This window comes from Mobula birostris, unplaced genomic scaffold (genome assembly GCF_030028105.1).
Source record: "Mobula birostris isolate sMobBir1 unplaced genomic scaffold, sMobBir1.hap1 scaffold_515, whole genome shotgun sequence".
Taxonomy (NCBI): Eukaryota; Metazoa; Chordata; class Chondrichthyes; order Myliobatiformes; family Myliobatidae; genus Mobula; species Mobula birostris.
Window position 1 is genome coordinate 251,640 of NW_027278252.1, and position 18,345 is coordinate 269,984.

An 18,345-nucleotide genomic window follows, 5' to 3' on the forward strand; every position below is an offset into this window, starting at 1 on the left:
CTGGTTCTCCCCTATCCACTCTACTAGTTACATCCTCAAAAAATTCTATGAGATTCGTCAGACATGATTTTCCTTTCACAAATCTATGCTGACTTTGTCGGATGATTTCACTGCTTTCCAAATGTGCTGTTATCACATCTTTGATAACTGACTCTAGCAGTTTCCCCATCACCGATGTTAGGCTAACCGGTCTATAATTCCTTGGTTTCTCTCTCCCTCCTTTTTTAAAAAGTGGGGTTACATTAGCCACCCTCCAATCCTCAGGAACTAGTCCAGAATCGAAAGAATTTTGAAAAATTATCACTAATGCATCCACTATTTCTTGGGCTACTTCCTTAAGCACTCTGGGATGCAGACCATCTGGCCCTGGGGATTTATCTGCCTTTAATCCCTTCAATTTACCTAACACCACTTCCCTACTAACATGTATTTCCCTCAGTTCCTCCATCTCACTGGACCCTCTGTCCCCTACTATTTCTGGAAGATTATTTATGTCCTCCTTAGTGAAGACAGAACCAAAGTAATTATTCAATTGGTCTGCCATGTCCTTGCTTCCCATAATCAATTCACCTGTTTCTGTCTGTAGGGGACCTACATTTGTGAGTGAACAGCCTTTTTCAGGTCCAGCCACAAATTCTCAATTGGATTGAGGTCTGCATCCAAGATATTAACTTTTTGACTTTTAAGTCATTCTTGTGTAGCTTTGGCTTTATGCTTGGGGTCATTGTCTTGCTGAAAAACAAATATTCTCTGAAGTCGCAGTTCTCTTGCAGATTGTATCAGGTTTTCCTCCAGGATTTCCCTGTATTTTGCTGCATTTATTTTACTCTTTTATCTTCACAAGCCTTCCCCACAGCATGATGCAGCGACCACCATGCTTCACGGTAGGGTTGGTGTGTTTTTGATGATATGTGGTACTTAGCTTATGCCAAACATAGCATTTCATCTGATGGCCAAAAAGCTCATCAGACCATAGAACCTTCGTCCAGCTGACTTAGACCATAGAACCTTCGTCCAGCTGAGTCTCCCACATGCCCTCTGGCAAACTCTAGCCGGGATTTCATGTGAGTTTTTTTTTTTCAACAGTGGCTTTCTCTTTGCTACGCTCCCATAAAGCTGTGACTGGTGAAGCACCCGGGCAACTGTTGTATGCGCAGTCTCTCCCATCTCAGCCACTGAAGCTTGTAACTCCTCCAGGGTTATCATAGGTCTCTTGGTGGCCTCCCTCACTAGTCCCCTTCTTGCATGGCAGCTCTGTTTTTGAGGACGGCCTGCTCTAGGCAGATTTACACCTGTGCCATATTCTTTCCATCTCTTGATGATTGACTAAACTATACTCCAGGGGATATTCAGAGACTTGGAAATTTTCTTGTATCCGTTTCCTGACTTGTGTTTTTCAATAACCTTTTCTCAGAGTTGTTTGGAATGTTCTTTTGTCTTCAAGTTGTTGTTATTGCCAGGATACTGACTCACCAGCAGATGGACCTTCCAGATACAGGTGTATTTTTACTACAATCGATTGAAACACCTTGAATGCACACAGGTTTATATATAGCTAGGGCACCTTACGTGACTTCTAAAACCAATTGGCTGCAACAGTAATGATTTGGTGTGTCATATTAAAGGGGGTGGTGAATATATATGCAAATAATAATTTTGTGTTTTATATTTGTAATTAATTGAGATCACTTTGTTTTCACTTTGACACAAAGGTCTTTCTGTTGATCAGTGTCAAAAAAGCCAAATTAAATCAATGTTGTAAAACAATAAAACCTCAAAACTTCCGGGGGGGGGGGGTTGTTGGGGAAATGAATACCTCTTATAGGCACTGTACATACTTACTGTAATTCAGTTTATTTTCCCTATTTTTATTTATCATGTATTTTATAGTATTGCTGCCGTAAAGTTAACAAATTTCACAATATTCGCCAATGATATTGAACTCGGTTCTGATTCTCAATAGTGAAAGCCCTGTTTATGTGCCATCACGTTATTTTCAGTGATTAGTTCCTCATAGTCATTTTCTGATTGTAGACTTCAGGAGAGGGAAACCAGAGGTCCATGAGCCAATAATCATTGGTGGAAAGGGTCAGTAACTTTAAACTCCTGGGTGTCACCATCTCAGAGGACCTGTCTTGGACCCATCATATAAATATTATTAAAAAGAAGAAAGCATGCCAGCGCCTCTACTTCTGCAGGAGTCTACAGAGGTTCGGTGTGTCGTCAAACACCTTGACAAACTTCTGTAGATGGGTGGTGGAAAGTGTGCTGACTGGCTACGTTACGGCCTGGTATGGGAACACCAAAGTCTTTGAGCAGAAAATCCTACAAAAGGTAGTGGATTCAGCCCAGTACGTCGCAGGTAAAACCCTCCCAAGCATTGAACACATCTACATGAAACACTACTGTGGAGAAGCAGCATCCTTCACAAAGATCCTCATCACCCAGGCCATGCTCTTTTCTTGCTGCCGCTGTCAGGTAGAAGGTACAAGAGCCACAGGACTCGCATCACCAGGTTCAAGAACAGTTACTACCCTCAACTATCTTGAACCTCAACTACACTCATTTATGGACTCTGTTATATTGTTATTTCAAGCTCAGTATTTATTGCTATTTATTTATATTTGCATTTGCACTGTTTGCAGTCCCTGTTTACAGTTACAGTTCTATAGATGTGCTATACCTGCAGAGAAAGAATCCCACGGTTGTATGTGGTGACATGTATGCACTCGGATAATAAATTTTACTTTGAACTATAGGACCAGTGATCACTGTTAACTTCTCTTCTTGCTTAATTATCTATAGAAACTCTCACTATTTGCACACTCCCAATGAGCAGACTGCAGTCTCATCCATTCAGGTCAATGGTCCTCCAGCAGATGTTAGGCATGTGTTGTTTGTCTCCTCCGCAGGCGTTCACTGACTTGCTGAGGGTTCCTAACATCTGCTGAGGTGCAAACATCCTGCTACTGAATGCAATCCCCAGCTGGAAGGATGGTCTCCCCATAGCAACACTGGCAACACGCTGGAGGAACTCAGCAGGTCGGGCAGCATCAGTGGAAAAGATTGATCGACGTTTCGGGCCGGAACCCTTCGTCAAGACTGTAGGGGGAAGGGGCAGAGGCCTATAAAGAAGGTTGGGGGGAGTGTGGGAAGGAGAAGGCTGGTAGGTTCCAGGAGAAAAACTAGTAGGGGGAAAGATAAAGGGGTGGGGGAAGGGAGGCAGGGAGGTGATAGGCAGGAAAGGTGAAGAAAGAATAGGGGAAAACACAATGGGTAGTAGAAGGAGGCGGAACCAAGAGGGAGGAGGTAGGCAGTTGGGGGAGGGGGCAAGAGCGACATAGGGATAGGAGAAGGGAGGGGGACATAGGGATATGGTCTCCCCATAGCTGCAAACCCCTAATGAAGGGCTTTAGTGACAGGGTGTTCTTGGCATGGATTATTCAGGGGCAGGTTTTAGTGTGGGATATATTGGGAGTGGGATGTTTAGCTGGGGAATGTGAAGTTGGTATAATTAGTGAAAGTTGTTTTGGGAGAGTTTTTTGAGGGGCGTACCTTTAGGGCAAGGTACTTTGTTAGTGGAATGATTTAGGAGTGATTTTATTTAGTAGGAGATTTACAGGAATGAATTATTTGGGGATTGTTTTGAGTTTACATTATTTAGTTGGGACGTTTCAGCACTGGAACATTTGGGGGGTGTATTTTGGGAATGGGATGTTTAGTTACATGTTGTTTATAAAGTGGAGTATTTGGCAGGCAACGTTTTGGGAGTGGAGTATTTATTGGGGAATGTTTTGGGATTGTGTTTAGTGCGCTTAGTTTTGGGAATGGGATGCTTAGGAAAGTTTTAGCAGTGGGTTATTTTGGGATTCTTTGGAAGTAGGTTGTTTTGTTGGATGTTCTAATGGGATATTTATAGACATGATATTAAGTGGGGGTACGATGGTTGTTTTGTTAGGAGTATATTTAGAGAGGGAAGTTTTGAGGGTGGCTTAATAGGAGTTGTTTGAGAAATGATGTGTTTAATAGGAGGTATGTTTTGGGAGTGGCTTAGAGATACTAAGGATGAATTTTTTGGGGAATTGGTTTTTTTGGGTAAACAGTTTATTTGTTAGGATTGTCTTGAGTGTGGTTTACTTGCAGAGGATTGGGAATGGGTTAATTATGTTTTGGAGATGAGGCATTTATTGAAAAGCTGTTTTGAGAGCAAGATATTATTCTGGAATGTTATTCTGGGAAGATTGCCAAACAAATATTTAGTTTTGAAAATAGGTTTTTAGGCAAACTATTGATTTGGAGAAAACACAGGAAGAAAGGAATATTCTTGATTGGCTTTATTCCATGAAGGGAAAATTAGGCTTTTGAGATTTTTAGGACAGGATTATTCAGGGGGAACATTTATTTTAAGCTTTTTTAAAAATAATTAAAAGGAAACATTTTTCATGGATTGCATTGTTACAGAGTGGTTTGGTTAACTGGGAATCATAATTTATTGGGAAATTCTTGATCAAAGGGTAGATGGCTTAGGATTTTAGACATGAGTCTTTTGTAAATTAGTAACACTGGAGTTACATTCTACATCACCCTGTGTGCTCTGTCTAAACCCTCACCAATAATGGCGTCGTGTAGTGTACTGCTGAGCTAAACTTCTGTGTTCAAAATAAGATAAGAAACTTAAACGTTTTCAAACTATGAAGCTACACTTTATTTCTGACAGGACCCATAGCACTGACAAACGGTGACAGAGATGAAAGGTCTCCTTCTTGGATTCCTGAGATCTGGAATGTGTGTCACAGGAAAGGGGGACAAATCCCATGCTGCTACCTGCAGACAGAGTGTGGGGATAGGCTGAAGTGTGGGTGGGCGGTGGTGGGTGAGCAGTTTGGAAAAGTACAAGGTTCATCTGGTTGATTGTGCAAATCCTGTCCAACATAAGCCCAGTGTTAGTGTTTTTGTAGGTCCTCCGCCTCTAGATTGGTCACGTCCAGCCCCAGACTGTGTCGCTTGGGGTGTGGGGGTGTTGCTCTGATGTCCGAGTGGCCCCACTTTGTGGTTTCAGCAACACCTTTAGCTACCGTTTCAACGCACAGTCCCTCTACTCCACATGAACAAGGCCGTGGGCTGCTACAATAGATGCATTCACAGACTTGGAGAAATAAGGCAGAGCTGGAGAGGCTCAAGGCCAAAGATGGGAGAAAGATGTGGGAGACAAGAGGGGAGAGGATTGTGAGGACATATTATGCATGGGATAGGAATATGAGCTTGTGTTTCTTTACCTGGTAATTACCCAAGTCAGGCAATGGATTCTCAGAGCCAAATGTGGTTCCTAAAATCTGCCAGTGAGCTCGGTCAGTGGGCACTCATCCTGGAGATCCCTGGTGCCCTGTTCAGTGGTTGTGGAGATGGGGCAGGACTGGGCTGTCCAGGTGTTTGTGACTGGGAATTGTTTTGCTCAGTTCCTCTGCCACTGGCTTCTGTGTGGTTACGAGGCAGACTTAAGGTGGTGAAGCAAAGGGCTGGTGGCAGCCACAATCACCCAATAGAGGCTGCAGTGGAGGCAGGCTCTGAGGTAGGGTATAGGACATGGGCAGAGAAGCAGACAGTGGAAGGGAGCGATGGCAGCGGGGAACATCTGACACAATATGGGAGGGTACCAGAAGGGTAAAAATGCCCACAGTGGGTCCTGATGGAGAGGCTTGGGGATAGGGATGGGTATTGAAGGGGGAATGGGAAATAGAATGGCAGGAATGAGAGTGGGGAAGGGAATGGGAATGTTTTGGAAATGGGAGGGGGTAGGATGGGAGAAGAGAGTAAATGAGGGAGTGTTTGGGTTTATTCTCCAGGATGCAATCAACATTTATCATCCATTTCTCGAACACTGAGCCATTGACTTGTCATGGAGCTGAGAGCACCTCGACACACGAAAGTGAAAGCATTAAGTCACTGTGGCAGTGACAGCATATAGACACCAAGGTAGCTCGGCCGAGCTCGCTGTCCTACCAGTACCAGGAGACTGTAAGGAGTATAGGGGAGATCTGCGGGAGGAGAGAGTAACTCAGAGTACTGGAAGCAGAGACGTTTGAAGTGGGAGAGTATTGGAACAGTGAGATGTTGGTTGGTGGTGCAGTGAGATCAGCGCCGGGCTCGAGAACGGAGGTTCCCGAGTTCGATCCAGTGACAGACTGCTCCCGAGCGCGCTCTCCATCCGTGCCGGGTCGATGTCGAGCTCGCAACTCGACCTCATAAAAAAAACACACTGCCTCCTCCAGTTTAAATTCCCACGCGGAATATTGTGGAGGATCAAATATCATCCCCCCACCACGATCCCCTTCCCTTCCTCCGATCCCCCAAAAAAGCGTAATGGGCTATTAGTGGCAGCAGTTAGATCTCCATCTTGGGTTGGCCTTTGCTGTAGTCGACGTCACTGAGTCAGGGGATTCTTTCAGTTGGGCAACGGTGGGCAGTGAATTTCATCGCACATGCTAGGGCTCCGCGGTCTGCACCTTAACCATTTCCAGCCATGTACGTGCTGGGCCTTGTCCATCTTGCAGTGAGTGCAGGCCGAGTTCACAAGGAGCCACGGCACAGGAACTGGGATGTTGCCTGGGCAACAGTCACTGAAAACCAATTCTGGGAAGCGAAGCCTCCCAAGTCTGGAGACCAGATGCCGAGGCGTGACAGAGGCTCCTCTGACAATGCAAAGGTGCTGTCAGCTGTGGGACAATCCGTTTCACTCCGAATCAAAAGGATTGAAAATTCCCACTCCAAAAAACAGGATCCAGGAAATAATGGGCAGATTTTGAAGAAAGATTTGAAGAACTCAACAGAGGATTGTATACAGGAAAGGCAAGTTGAAAGGGGAAGGCTGTGTTCCATGTTTTCGCTATGACAGGCTTCCAGTAAGCCCATAATTTCACTTGATACTCCCGGTGATTATCCAGGACATGAATGGCAGTAGACTCCTCCTTTAGGGTGAGCTGTTGACAAAGGTCTCATTGCCTTTTATTTAGGTAGAAAATTTCTGGCGAGCAGTGATTCTCCTGGTGAACTTGGCAAATTCACTCCTAAACGAAGGTCACTAAAATAGATTACCTTGTCATTCACAGTCACCTGCTATGTACAACCCAGTCACAGTGCCCCCTACTTCACAAAGCTGCCAATATGACAGAAGTGCTTTATTGGTGATGAAGCAGTTTGAAATGTGAAAAGGCTGATATAAACGCAGGAGGCACAAAAGACCGAAGGCGCTGGCATCCACAATCTGCTGGAGGAACTCAGTGACACGGTAATGTAATGCTGTTAAAGCACTGGGACCAATTCAGCTGCTGTCTGTACGAAGTTTGTGCATTCTCCCCGTGACTGTGTGGGTTTCCTCTGGGTGCTCTGGTTCCCTCCCAGATTTCGGGTTAGATTAATTGGTCACATGGGTGTAACTGGGCAGTACGGGCTTGTTGGGCCGGAAGGTCCTGGGACCAAATGGTATCTCTAAATAATTTTTTGTAAACAGCATCTGTGGGAGGAAAGGAACTGTTGATGTTTGAGTCGAGACCCTGCATCAGGACTGGGTTTCCCACTCAGACCTAAAGCAGGGTTTCAATCCATAAAGTTGACAATTCTTTCCCCACCCACAGACGTCGCTTTTGACCTGCTGAGTTCCTTCAGCAGATTGTTGATACAGATATTTCAGGGCCGCAGAAACCTGCTGACCATCTGACTTCCCACTCCAGAGTTATGAGGGTTCTCGCCAAGGTTTGGGATGGGAACACTACACCCCAGTGACAGAGTACTGAAAGCCGTGGCAGTGAGGAGACCGGCTGGGGCTTTAAACCCAACCAGACAGTCCAAGAGAGGGCGGCTGTCGGTGCTGCTGTCACTAAGCAAGGGAACCTGTGAACCAGGGTGCTTGCCCGTCAGTCAGGCACCCCTCTACAACCCCCCCCCCCCCACCGTTCCGGTCTCCACGCTGACTCTGGGGACTGAGGCCACTGGTCAACCCTGTCCCCAGTCTGGGCTTGGCTGGACATGGGTTCAGCGGAGCCCAGCATCTCTCCTGGGCCAGAGGTGGACGTCCACCCCACATTCGCGGACCTCTCCCGCCACGAGCACGAAGGTGAGGCCGAGGGAGATGGTGACTTGGAGCGAGGGTGTGAACTGGCGACAGGGTTGGGTGCACGGACCACTGTGGAGATACAGTGACCCCATTCCTGGAGCACCTTCCAAAGATGTCAGCGGGAGGCTGGCAGGGAGGGGGTGCGAGAGGGCAGCTGAGTAACACAACACCACTCCAAGCTGCTGGGAGAGGGCAGGGCTCCTGGCTTGAGAATGAGGTTAGGGGTGACAGAGTAAATGCAGTCAGTGGGCAGTGAGGAGTGACAGCCGCAGAGTGGGTCTGAGCGACGCAAGGAGGGTGCGGAACTGAGCTTTGCGGATCTCACTGAATGCTGTTAACTCGACCCTGAGCCCCACCTGTGGAGCAGGGGGAAGCGAGGTAGTTACTAGAAATGAATGCTCAGTTATGTTGCAAACCGTCAGGTTAGGGTACAGAGGAGTGGGGTCGGAGCCCCAGGAGCAGGAGGCAGAGGGCAATGAGGGAGAAGCAAGGGTCAGGGTGGTCAGATGATGAGCTGGAGTCAGTGGGATGAAGTTCGATCTGGGGTCACTGGATGAAGGGGAGAGGTCCGGTGTCATTGGAAACGGAGGTGGTGTGAGAAGAACTGGGTCAGTGGGAATGGGGTACACGGCAGCATCTGGGTGGGTGAGGGAAGGTAGCTCCCATGGTTAGTAGGAGGCACGGGATGAAACACTACACCTCCCTAGCCCAAGCGGAGGTGGCAGTGTGGCACTACCGGGCCGGGAGACCACTTGGGGATACACTGGTGGTCCTTCATACGCTACAACACCCCTGACTCATTCTTCACTGAATGGGAGAACAAGACGAAGACCAGGACTCCTGCCACAATCACCAGGATGAAGATCACGATGATGACCCACCAGGCGCCAGCCAGCTGCACCTTGCGGTTTACGGGATCGTCAGCTGGAATCATGTTGGTGAGGTTCAGCATGTACCCCAGAGCCCAGCCGATGGACGAGCCCTCCACCTGCAACAGACAACACAAAGGCTGGAACAGTGTCACAGAGAAGGGAGATGGCGTGGGCAGGCAGGGGGCATCGTTGGGCCGCACAGAGGGAGGTGAGCTAGGGTTGCCAACTGTCCCATATTAGCCGGGACATCCCGTATATTGGGCTAAATTGATTTGTCCCATACGGGACCGCCCTTGTCCCGTATTTCCCCAGCTAAGGTAGAGCGTTCCTATGAAACCGTTCGTAAGCCGAAATGGCGTAAAGCGAAGCAATTACCATTAATTTATATGGGAAAAATTTTTGAGCGTTCGCAGACCCAAAAAATAACCTACCAAGTCATACCAAATAACACATAAAACCTAAAATAACACTAACATATAGTAAAAGCAGGAATGATATGATAAATACACAGCCTATATAAAGCAGAAATAATGTACATCAGGATCGGGAAGATTAAGCCAAAACCGATTTGTAGAGAAAAAAAATCGGCACATCATGTATGCGCACGTCCTGTATGCGCGCACAGGTGCCCGCGCAAGGCTTCATGGTCACGGTAGTGTTTCTCAGGGTAAACACAAGGGTCGCGTATTTGGCTGCTACTTTTGTCCCTTATTTGGGAGTGAGAAAGTTGGCAACCCTAAGGTGAGCGGTAAGGGAGAATTGAAAGGAAAAGTGAGCAAGAGGTGGGGAAAAAGAGATAGAGAATGTAAGTGGGCAGAGAGTGAAGAAGAAAAATGGAAAGTGAGATGGAGGAGTGTGATAGACTCACGGAAAATGTGGGATGGGGAGAGGAGCTGCAAATGGAGTGTATTATTAATGCAGTTAGGCGGCCATCGCCAGAACCAGTGGCAAGTTTCCTACAGGATTGATGGTCAGTGTGAACAAGGGTGGGTTGAGGCACCTGCTCAGTGCTTTGTGACTCTGCCGTCAATCCTGAAGTGTCCTGGCCTCGCACACACAGTTCCTTGCTGAAATGCCCTGAGCCCTCTAGCTGGATGGCACCTGCTGAGGGACTTTCCTTTCCCTATGCTCATTCTACCAGTGGCAGGGAACAGTGACCCACACGCCACATCTGGAAACACCTGGCTTATTCAAAATCAGGACAAGCTCCTTCAGTGGCCAGCGTAAAGCCTGCTGTTGGCTTTGAATAGTTTTTGTACAAGGGCACACTCATTGATAGACCGGCAAGGTTCCTCAGGTTGACCCCTTGTATAGGGAGTTCATTACAGGGGACAAAACAACCCCAGTATAGAATCTCGACAGCTTTAAAAGAGTATGAGATGGCCTCATCGAAACATGCAAAATTCTAAAGAGGCTTGTCTGGCTGGGATGTTCAGAACTGGGAGTCGGAAGCTCTATGTAAAGGTCAATAGACAATAGGTGCAGGAGTAGGCCATTCAGCCCTTCGAGCCAGCACCGCCATTCACTGTGATCATGGCTGATCATCCACAATCAGTACCCTTTCCTGCCTTCTCCCCATATCCCTTCACTCCGCTATCTTTAAGAGCTCTGCCTAACTCTTTTTTTTTGTCAGACATTCAGGACAGAGTCATACACCATGGACAAGACCCTGTGGCCCAACTCGAGCATGCCAATCTAAGCTAAGTTAGTCCTAGTTGGCTGCATGTGGCTATATTCCTCCAAGGTGTTTGATAAGGTACCCCATGCAAGGCTTATTGAGAAAGTAAGGAGGCATGGGATCCAAGGGGACATTGCTTTGTGGATCCAGAATTGGCTTGCCCACAGAAGGCAAAGAGTGGTTGTAGACAGGTCATATTGTGCATGGAGGTCAGTGACCAGTGGTGTGCCTCAGGGATCTGTTCTGGAAACCCTACTCTTTGTGATTTTTACAAATGACCTGGATGAGGAAGTGGAGGGATGGGTTAGTAAATTTGCTGATGACACAAAGGTTGGGGTTGTTGTGGATAGTGTGGAGGGCTGTCAGAGGTTACAGCAGGACATTGATAGGATGCAAAACTGGGCTGACAAGTGGCAGATGGAGTTCAAGCCAGATAGGTGTGAAGTGGTTCATTTTGGTAGGTCAAATATGACGGCAGAATATAGAATTAATGGTAAGGCTCTTGGCAGTGTGGAGGATCAGAGGGATCTTGGGGTCCAAGTCCATAGGACGCTCAAAGCAGCTGCGCAGGTTGACTCTGTGGTTAAGAAGGCATATGGTGTATTGGCCTTCATTAATCGTGGAATTGAACTTGGGAGCCGAGAGGTAATGTTGCAGCTATATAGGGCCCTGGTCAGACCCCACCTGGAGTACTGTGCTCAATTCTGGTCGCCTCACTACATAAAGGATGTGGAAACCATAGAAAGGGTGCAGAGGAGATTTACAAGGATGTTGCCTGGATTGGGGAGCATGCCTTATGAATACAGGTTGAGTGAACTCGGCCTTTTCTACTTGGAGCGACGGAGGATAAGAGGCATGGATCTCGTGGATAGTCAGAGGCTTTTTCCCAGGGCTGAAATGGTTGCCACAAGAGGACACAGGTTAAGGTGCTGGGAAGTAGGTACAGAGGAGATGTCAGGGGTAAGTTTTTTATTCAGAGAGTGGTGAGTGTGTGGAATGGGCTGCTGGCAACGGTGGTGGAGGTGGATACGAAAGGGTCTTTTAAGAGACATTTAGATAGGTACATGGAGCTTAGAAAAATAGAGGGCTATGGGTAAGCCTAGTAATTTCTAAGGTAGGAACATGTTTGGCACAACTTTGTGGGCCGAAGGGCCTGTATTGTGCTGTAGGTTTTCTGTTTCTAAATCTTTCTATCCATGTCCCTGACAAGTACGTTACCTGCCTCAACCACTTCCTGTGGCAGTTTATTCCACAAATGGACACATCTCTGTCTGAAAGAATTGTCCCTTCAGTCCCTTTTAGATCCTTCCCCTCTCACCACTTACCGATGCTGTCTTGCTTTTGATTCCGTTTCCATGTGATAAAGGCTGTATGCATCACCCTGTCTATGCACCTCATGATTTTATACATCGCTATAAGATTATTCCTTAAATCTCCTGTGCTCCAAGGAATAAAGTTCTAGCCTGTCCAAACTCCCTATAACTCGTGCCCTTGAATCATTGCAACATTCTTGTAATTCTTCTCCGCATTCTTTCCAGCTTAGTAACATCTTTCCTGTAATCAGGTAACCAGAACTGTACACAGTTCTCCTGGTACCGCCTCTTCGATATCTTGTACAACTGTGACATAATGTTCCAACTCCTCTATACTCATGACCGACTGAAGGCCAGCATGCCAAACATGTGCTTCACCACCCTGTCTACCTGTGATACCACTTTCAGGAAACCATGTACTTGTACTCCAAGGTCCCTCAGTTCTACAGCACTCCCTGAGGCCTCACTATTCATTTTGAAAATTCAACCCTAGTTTGACTTCCCTAATTACAGTATCTCGCACATAGCTGAAATGAATGCTATTAGCCATTCAACAAGACGGAATGTCTTCACCCGGGGAGAGGTGAGTGGCACTCTCTCCCCAGAGGGCAGTGGAAGGTCAGTCATTAGTGTATTCAGGACAGAGGTGGACGGCAATACAAGGGTTACTGCAGGAAATTGGTATCAGAGGAAAGGATCTGCCATGCTCTTACCGAATAGCAAAGCGACATGAGGGGCCGAATGGCTGCATTCTGCTTCTATTTGTTAAAGAAAGCACCACAGTCTTGTGGAGTCCCAGTGGCCTGTAACTGACCAACAAGTTGCCGATGTGGAGCCCCTCCTGCTTCTGGTGGGGAGAGGTGGGTGCTTAAACCAGCTTGGCTCCCTTATCAGCCTGCAGCTTCCCCTGAAACTTACAGGCACTGCAGCAGAGACCAGAGCAACCTGCAGTCACAATATCATATCCACATGGCATTGGTGACACTGCGACTGATGTTCAGAGATGGAGAGAGAGAGAGAGGGAGACATGGACACCTGGATAAGAAGAGAAGAGTGTGTGAGACTGAGGCAGATAGAGAGCTGAGAGGGCTAGAGAATGAATTAAAGAGAAGCCAATAAAAAAAGAGCAGCTCTTGGACTGTGGGGAAAAGGTAGACAAAGAAAGGAACAGGCATAGGAGAGACTCGTGCAGAGAGGAGGAGGAGGTGGGATGGTGGGGAAAAGTTTGGCAGTAAGAGGTCACACTCAACCTTTTTCTGGAATGCAATGTTGCTGAACATCTGTTCGTTGAACTTGTAGCCGCGGGTTATCAGGCTGTACGTATAATAGGACATGGTGCAATAATCTACCAGCCACTTCTCTGGAATTCTGGTTGCCTTCTCCTTCAGCTGCATGAGAAAGAAACAAGGTCAAGCCCAGTATTCCTCCTATTAAAGGAATTCTGGACATCAGGTCATTAAAACACTGTGATGGACAGGGAGAGGGAGCGGTTTACTGAACCTGGATCTCATCTCTGTCTCCTCAAACCATTCGATTGCAATGCAATACCCCCAATTACAGGCAGGGGCGAGAAGTGGAGAGGAAACAGTGAAGGATTAACAGGCACAGTAAGGGGGAGACATGGAGGGGAGGATAGAGAGAGGGTAAGTGGAAGAGAGTTGGAAACAAGGAGAGAGGGTTTGCGGCACAAGAGGGGAGAGTAAATAAATAGAGTGTGGTGAACTGGGATGGACAGGGAGTGAAAGAGGAACAAAGAAAGAAATGGGGAGAAAGGGGAATGGGATATTAAGGAATGGGAGAATAGGGAATGAAGGGTAGTGAGGGAATGAGGGGAAGGGGGAATTGGGAGTGCAGGATGAGAAGAAAGTGTATTCAATATAGTTGGGAAAGGGTGTGGAGATGGGGAATCCAGCAGCAGGAGAGAAGGCTTGGGGACAAAACAGGGAAGATGATTGGAGATAGGGGTTGTTGGTGAAGAGGAAGAGTCCTCACTCAGGAGGGGTGATTATGAGACAGGATTAATGGAAAGAGGGTGGAGTCAGGAGAGGGAGTTTCTGGGAGATCGGATGCATTTGGGAAGTGAGTGTGATCCCATGTATTCTTCCATGACAGGAGTAGTTGAGTTACCGTTTTGAAGTCCATTTCACAGACAGTTTTGGCTGCCTCCTTCAGCTCATCTGGGGACTTCACGCTCTTTCCTAAAGTAGTCTCCAGGAAGTTGAAAGTGTGATAGAAACCTGCAAATGCCTAGGCACAGAGAAGATTTGGTCAAAGTTAATCAGTGGGTCAGCCTTAAAAAGAGGAGAGCAAAGAAAAAGAGATTACTCTCAGGTTTCAGCTGGAGACTGAACCCGTCACAGGAATCACACCCAATTCCCCTGACCTGTCACAGATATCAGATCCAAGACTCAGGCAGAAAACCAGAACTGATCATCCCCTGGAGGAGCAGAGACAGATTGCAGAAAAGGGGAGTTTGCTGAAGTCCGGATTTCCAGCTTCAGTTGGAAATTTTCTGCAGATGTTGTCGTGTGACCCTCCTGCCAGTGTTTGGGCTGGAAACATTGACTCCTGTGAGAATGGGTCCTGTGGGTAACTTCCAAATTGTTAGAGATGCTGAGGCTGCTCCTGGCAACTGGAGGGGTCTTAATGTATCCCTGCTGGTTGAACAAGGAGGGAGAGAGAGAAACAGGGAACTACCGACCTGCTAGCCTGACATCAGTGGTAGGGAATTTGCTGGAATCTATAATAGTGGATGTCAGAACAACATCTTGGGAAAAATAATGGGACTGAGGATCACAGGAATCAGAAAGTCCCAAGATGGGCTGGGGTTGGGAATCTGCTAGGTGGATGAGTCATGAACATCAACATGGAGGAATGTGAGTAGAGCAGGCAAGAAGGAGCAATAGATGCTGTGTATTTGGGCTGAGTATGGTCCCTGTGCCCCAGGCTGGGGTAATCCCAAGGTCTCAGTAGGGCTCCCTCCCCCATGGGTCAATCATCACCACAGCGACTCACCAGGAAGTTCCCAGTCACGGGTGGCTGGTAGATATTGTTGAAGGCACAGCCACTGTGGTTACATAAGGTGAAGTTGAAGATGGACTCGACCTGTCGCTGGCAATCAGGCGGGTTGGAGGAGCCTCTGAAGGTGATGTTGGTTGCGGGGGAGTAAGTCGAAGGTTTATCATCCTTGGTGCAGGGGCTCTCGTAGAGGTATTTCAGGCCGAAGGTGCTGTTGTAGCCCGTGGGCAGACAGGGGTTGACCACATCAGTGCTGGAACCATGGGTCTGCTGGAGGCACAAGTGGATTAGAGGTCCCGACACCTCCCTCTTCCACACCATCCTCACCCTCCCTCACCCCATCCGCAACATTCCTCCCTCACGCTATCCCTACTATTCCTCCCACACTCCACCCCCTCAGCCCTCATTTCTCAACTCTCTCCCCTCACTACCCCTCTGCTCTCACCCCATTTACATCACCCCTCATCCCTCTCCAACCCTTCCCCCCACTCCAACCCCACCACACAACACACCCACCTCTTTCCCACCCACCCAACTCTCCTTGCCCTCCCAGCTCCAATTTTCCCACCCCTCCCCCACCCTCAGTGAGCACTTACTGCCAAGATCTTGGCGCGGACTTTACGGATGACCTGGTCTTTGCCATAGCAGAGGTAGCTGTGCGTGTACACAGTGTAGTTGTGGCCGTACAGCTGCAGGTCCATCTTACTCTCTGGCTCCTGCACTGGCACGTCCGGCACAAAGGTTATCTGCGTCGACGCCCCGCCGAGGTCCATGGCGCCCACCGTGCGTCGGGTGGGGTTGACCCAGCGGCCCACCCAGCCATACTGGAACAGAGGTCATGGTCACCCTGGCTGCTCCCTGATGCCCTCTCCCCCCCCCAACTGCCCAGCCCTCCCCATCCCCTATCTGCTCCGCACAGGGAGGGCTGGGGTGGGTCGAAACCCTTGGCAACTGGGACCATCCCTCCCCACCCACACCCCGATGCTGTGCTTCCATACCTCCTAGTCCCCTCCCCATCCCGTCCACCCCGTTTCCTCCCTCGCACCGCACCCCTCCCCATCCTCCTCGAGGGGGCAGACCTTCCAGGTAGGCTTGAGAGGTCCATTCTGATTGGAGGGTCAGACATTGGGGTCGTTGGTAGTCCATGACTGATGATTGGACTTTGTGGGGGGGGCTGTGACTGCTGATTGGACTGTGGTTATCTGTTTATGTAAATTGGACTGTGGAGGGTGGGGTTTGTCTATGCCCTTTGAACAGGCTACAGGGTCTGTGACCGCTGACTGGACTGTGGGGGTCTGCCATGGAGAGCCAATTGTCAGTGGACTCCTTGTTTTCAGAGGGAATATCCTGTGGGGTCAGGGGTCTCATCTGTCCCCAGGTTTTTTCATTCCACCCTCTCACCTTTATGAAGTTCTCCATCAGGTAGTTGGCCGTGACCCAGCCGAACACCCCCTCCTCATTCCCGGACAGGATCTTGGCCCCTCGGTAGCTGAAGCTGTAGGACCTCAGGGTGCTGTTGACTGCTGCGAAGACTTTCCGGGTTGCTTCTGGATCAGTCAAGCTGCAGACGCACAGGGGAGAGGAGCTCAGTATCCAAGTGCTCTGGCATGGGCCGGTGCAGATTGGGGGTGGCAGGAGCCTACTGGCATCCCATCCCCTTCTGGCCAGACACAGGTTTTACCTTCACAGTACTTGAGACCTGAGCCTCATTAATCAGTTCTCATCAAATTCACCTGATAGAAGTTCATAAGATTATGAGAGACATGGATAGTGTAGGCAGCCAGTATCTTTTTCCCCAGGGGTAAAATGTCTAATTATAGTCAATCCCTCCACCATCGAACAGTTGCAGCAGTGTGTACTATCTACAAGATGCACTGCAAAAACACAAAGTTCCTAAGGCAGCACCTTCCAGACCCACAACCACTACCATCTAGAAGGACGAGAACAGCAGATACCTGGGAACACCATCACTTGGAAATCCCTCTCCAAGTCACCCACCATCCTGACTTGGAAACATCGCCGATCCTTCTTGTCGCTGGGTCATACTCATGGAATTCCCTCTCTAACAGCACTGTGGGAGTACCCACACCTCGGGGACTGCAGCGGTTCAAGAAGGCAGCTCAGCACCACCTTCTCAAGGGCAACTAGGGATGGGCAATAAATGCTGGCGTAGCTGGTGACATCCACATCCCGCAAACGAATAAATAAAATAATTAACTAAATAAATAGAGAGCATGCACTTAAGATGAGAGGGAGTAAATCCAAATGAAATTTGTAGAGCGAGGTTTTTTTTATATACAGAGTGTGGTGGGTGCGTGGAATATGCTCTGGGGTGGTGGTAGAGGTAAATATGATAGAGGCATTTAAGAAACTTCTGGATAGGCACAGGGATATGCAGAGAATGGAGTGATACGGATGTTGCAGAGGCAGGAAAGATTGGCTTAGGTGTTTACTAACTTGTTGAATTAGTTCAGCACATCATGGGTTGGCAGGCCTGCTCCTGATCTGTACTGTTCCGGGTTCCCGTTGCTTCATTTGTGTTTCCTGGGTTAGGACCACCACCACTCCAAGTACACACAACTCCAACCCCACATCCTGTGGTTGACTGGATTTGGGAAGCGTACACCACTTCTGGCTGCATTGACCCCGCTAGGTCATGCGTGCTTTGATTATTCGCACCTCGGTTACAATCTCTGTCCTACGTATCCACGGCCTTCCCGCACCTCCCACTCACTGGACATTGACCCCTGTCTCACAGAGCTAATGCAAGCCAAGCAAGAACAAATCTCCTCGCTTCACCATCAACCAACCTCTGTCTCTCTCCCTGATCATTCTCCCAGTCCATCCACTTCCTCTCTCTCCATTTTTTTCTCCCGTTTTTCTTCCTACCACTTTCACTTTTTTAACCTCTATTTCTGTCCTCCTATATTTCTTATTTCTCCTCTTTCATAGACTTCCCCTTTGCCCTTTCTCTTCCCCTATTTCTCGCTTCCATACCTACTTTCCCTCTCCTCTCCTGCCTGAACGTACAAACACATGAATTAGGCCACTCGGCCTCTCAAGCCTGCTCTGCTATTAAGCGACATCATGGCTGGTCTGATCGATACCTCTTCTGCATTCTGGTCTACCCTTCCACCCTCCCCATCATTCCTCCCCCATTTCTTACCAAGAGTTCCCTCTCTGCCTTCAAACTTTCAGAGATTCTGCTTCCATCAACTGCTCTACGCTCTGTGCGTACGGGCTTCAAGTTTCTTCCCTCTGACCCTTCTTGGTCTTCACAAAACTGGAATCAGCCCCATTGTCCTTCAATGAGGGAGCTCTGACCCACTCCTCTCCACCCACAGACCAGAGAAT

At 48.3% G+C, this 18,345-nt stretch overlaps 1 protein-coding gene across 2 annotated transcripts in view; it reads right to left on the reverse strand.

The window, feature by feature from the left end:
* Window positions 1–4,289: 4,289 nt before the first annotated feature.
* The window catches only part of LOC140193345 (ectonucleoside triphosphate diphosphohydrolase 2-like), a 43,964-nt gene continuing 29,908 nt past the window's right edge, over window positions 4,290–18,345 (reverse strand). The window contains exons 4-9 of one of the 2 annotated variants that reach the window (XM_072250671.1): window positions 16,393–16,552; window positions 15,588–15,815; window positions 14,989–15,258; window positions 14,101–14,220; window positions 13,224–13,361; window positions 4,290–9,098 (exon numbers count right to left, since the gene is read on the reverse strand). In XM_072250671.1, the coding sequence (XP_072106772.1) occupies window positions 8,892–9,098; window positions 13,224–13,361; window positions 14,101–14,220; window positions 14,989–15,258; window positions 15,588–15,815; window positions 16,393–16,552 (1,123 nt within the window). In that variant the 3' untranslated portion in view covers window positions 4,290–8,891. Of the gene's footprint in view, window positions 9,099–13,223; window positions 13,362–14,100; window positions 14,221–14,988; window positions 15,262–15,587; window positions 15,816–16,392; window positions 16,553–18,345 lie in introns of both variants that reach the window. The other variant, XM_072250670.1, reaches the window with a different exon arrangement.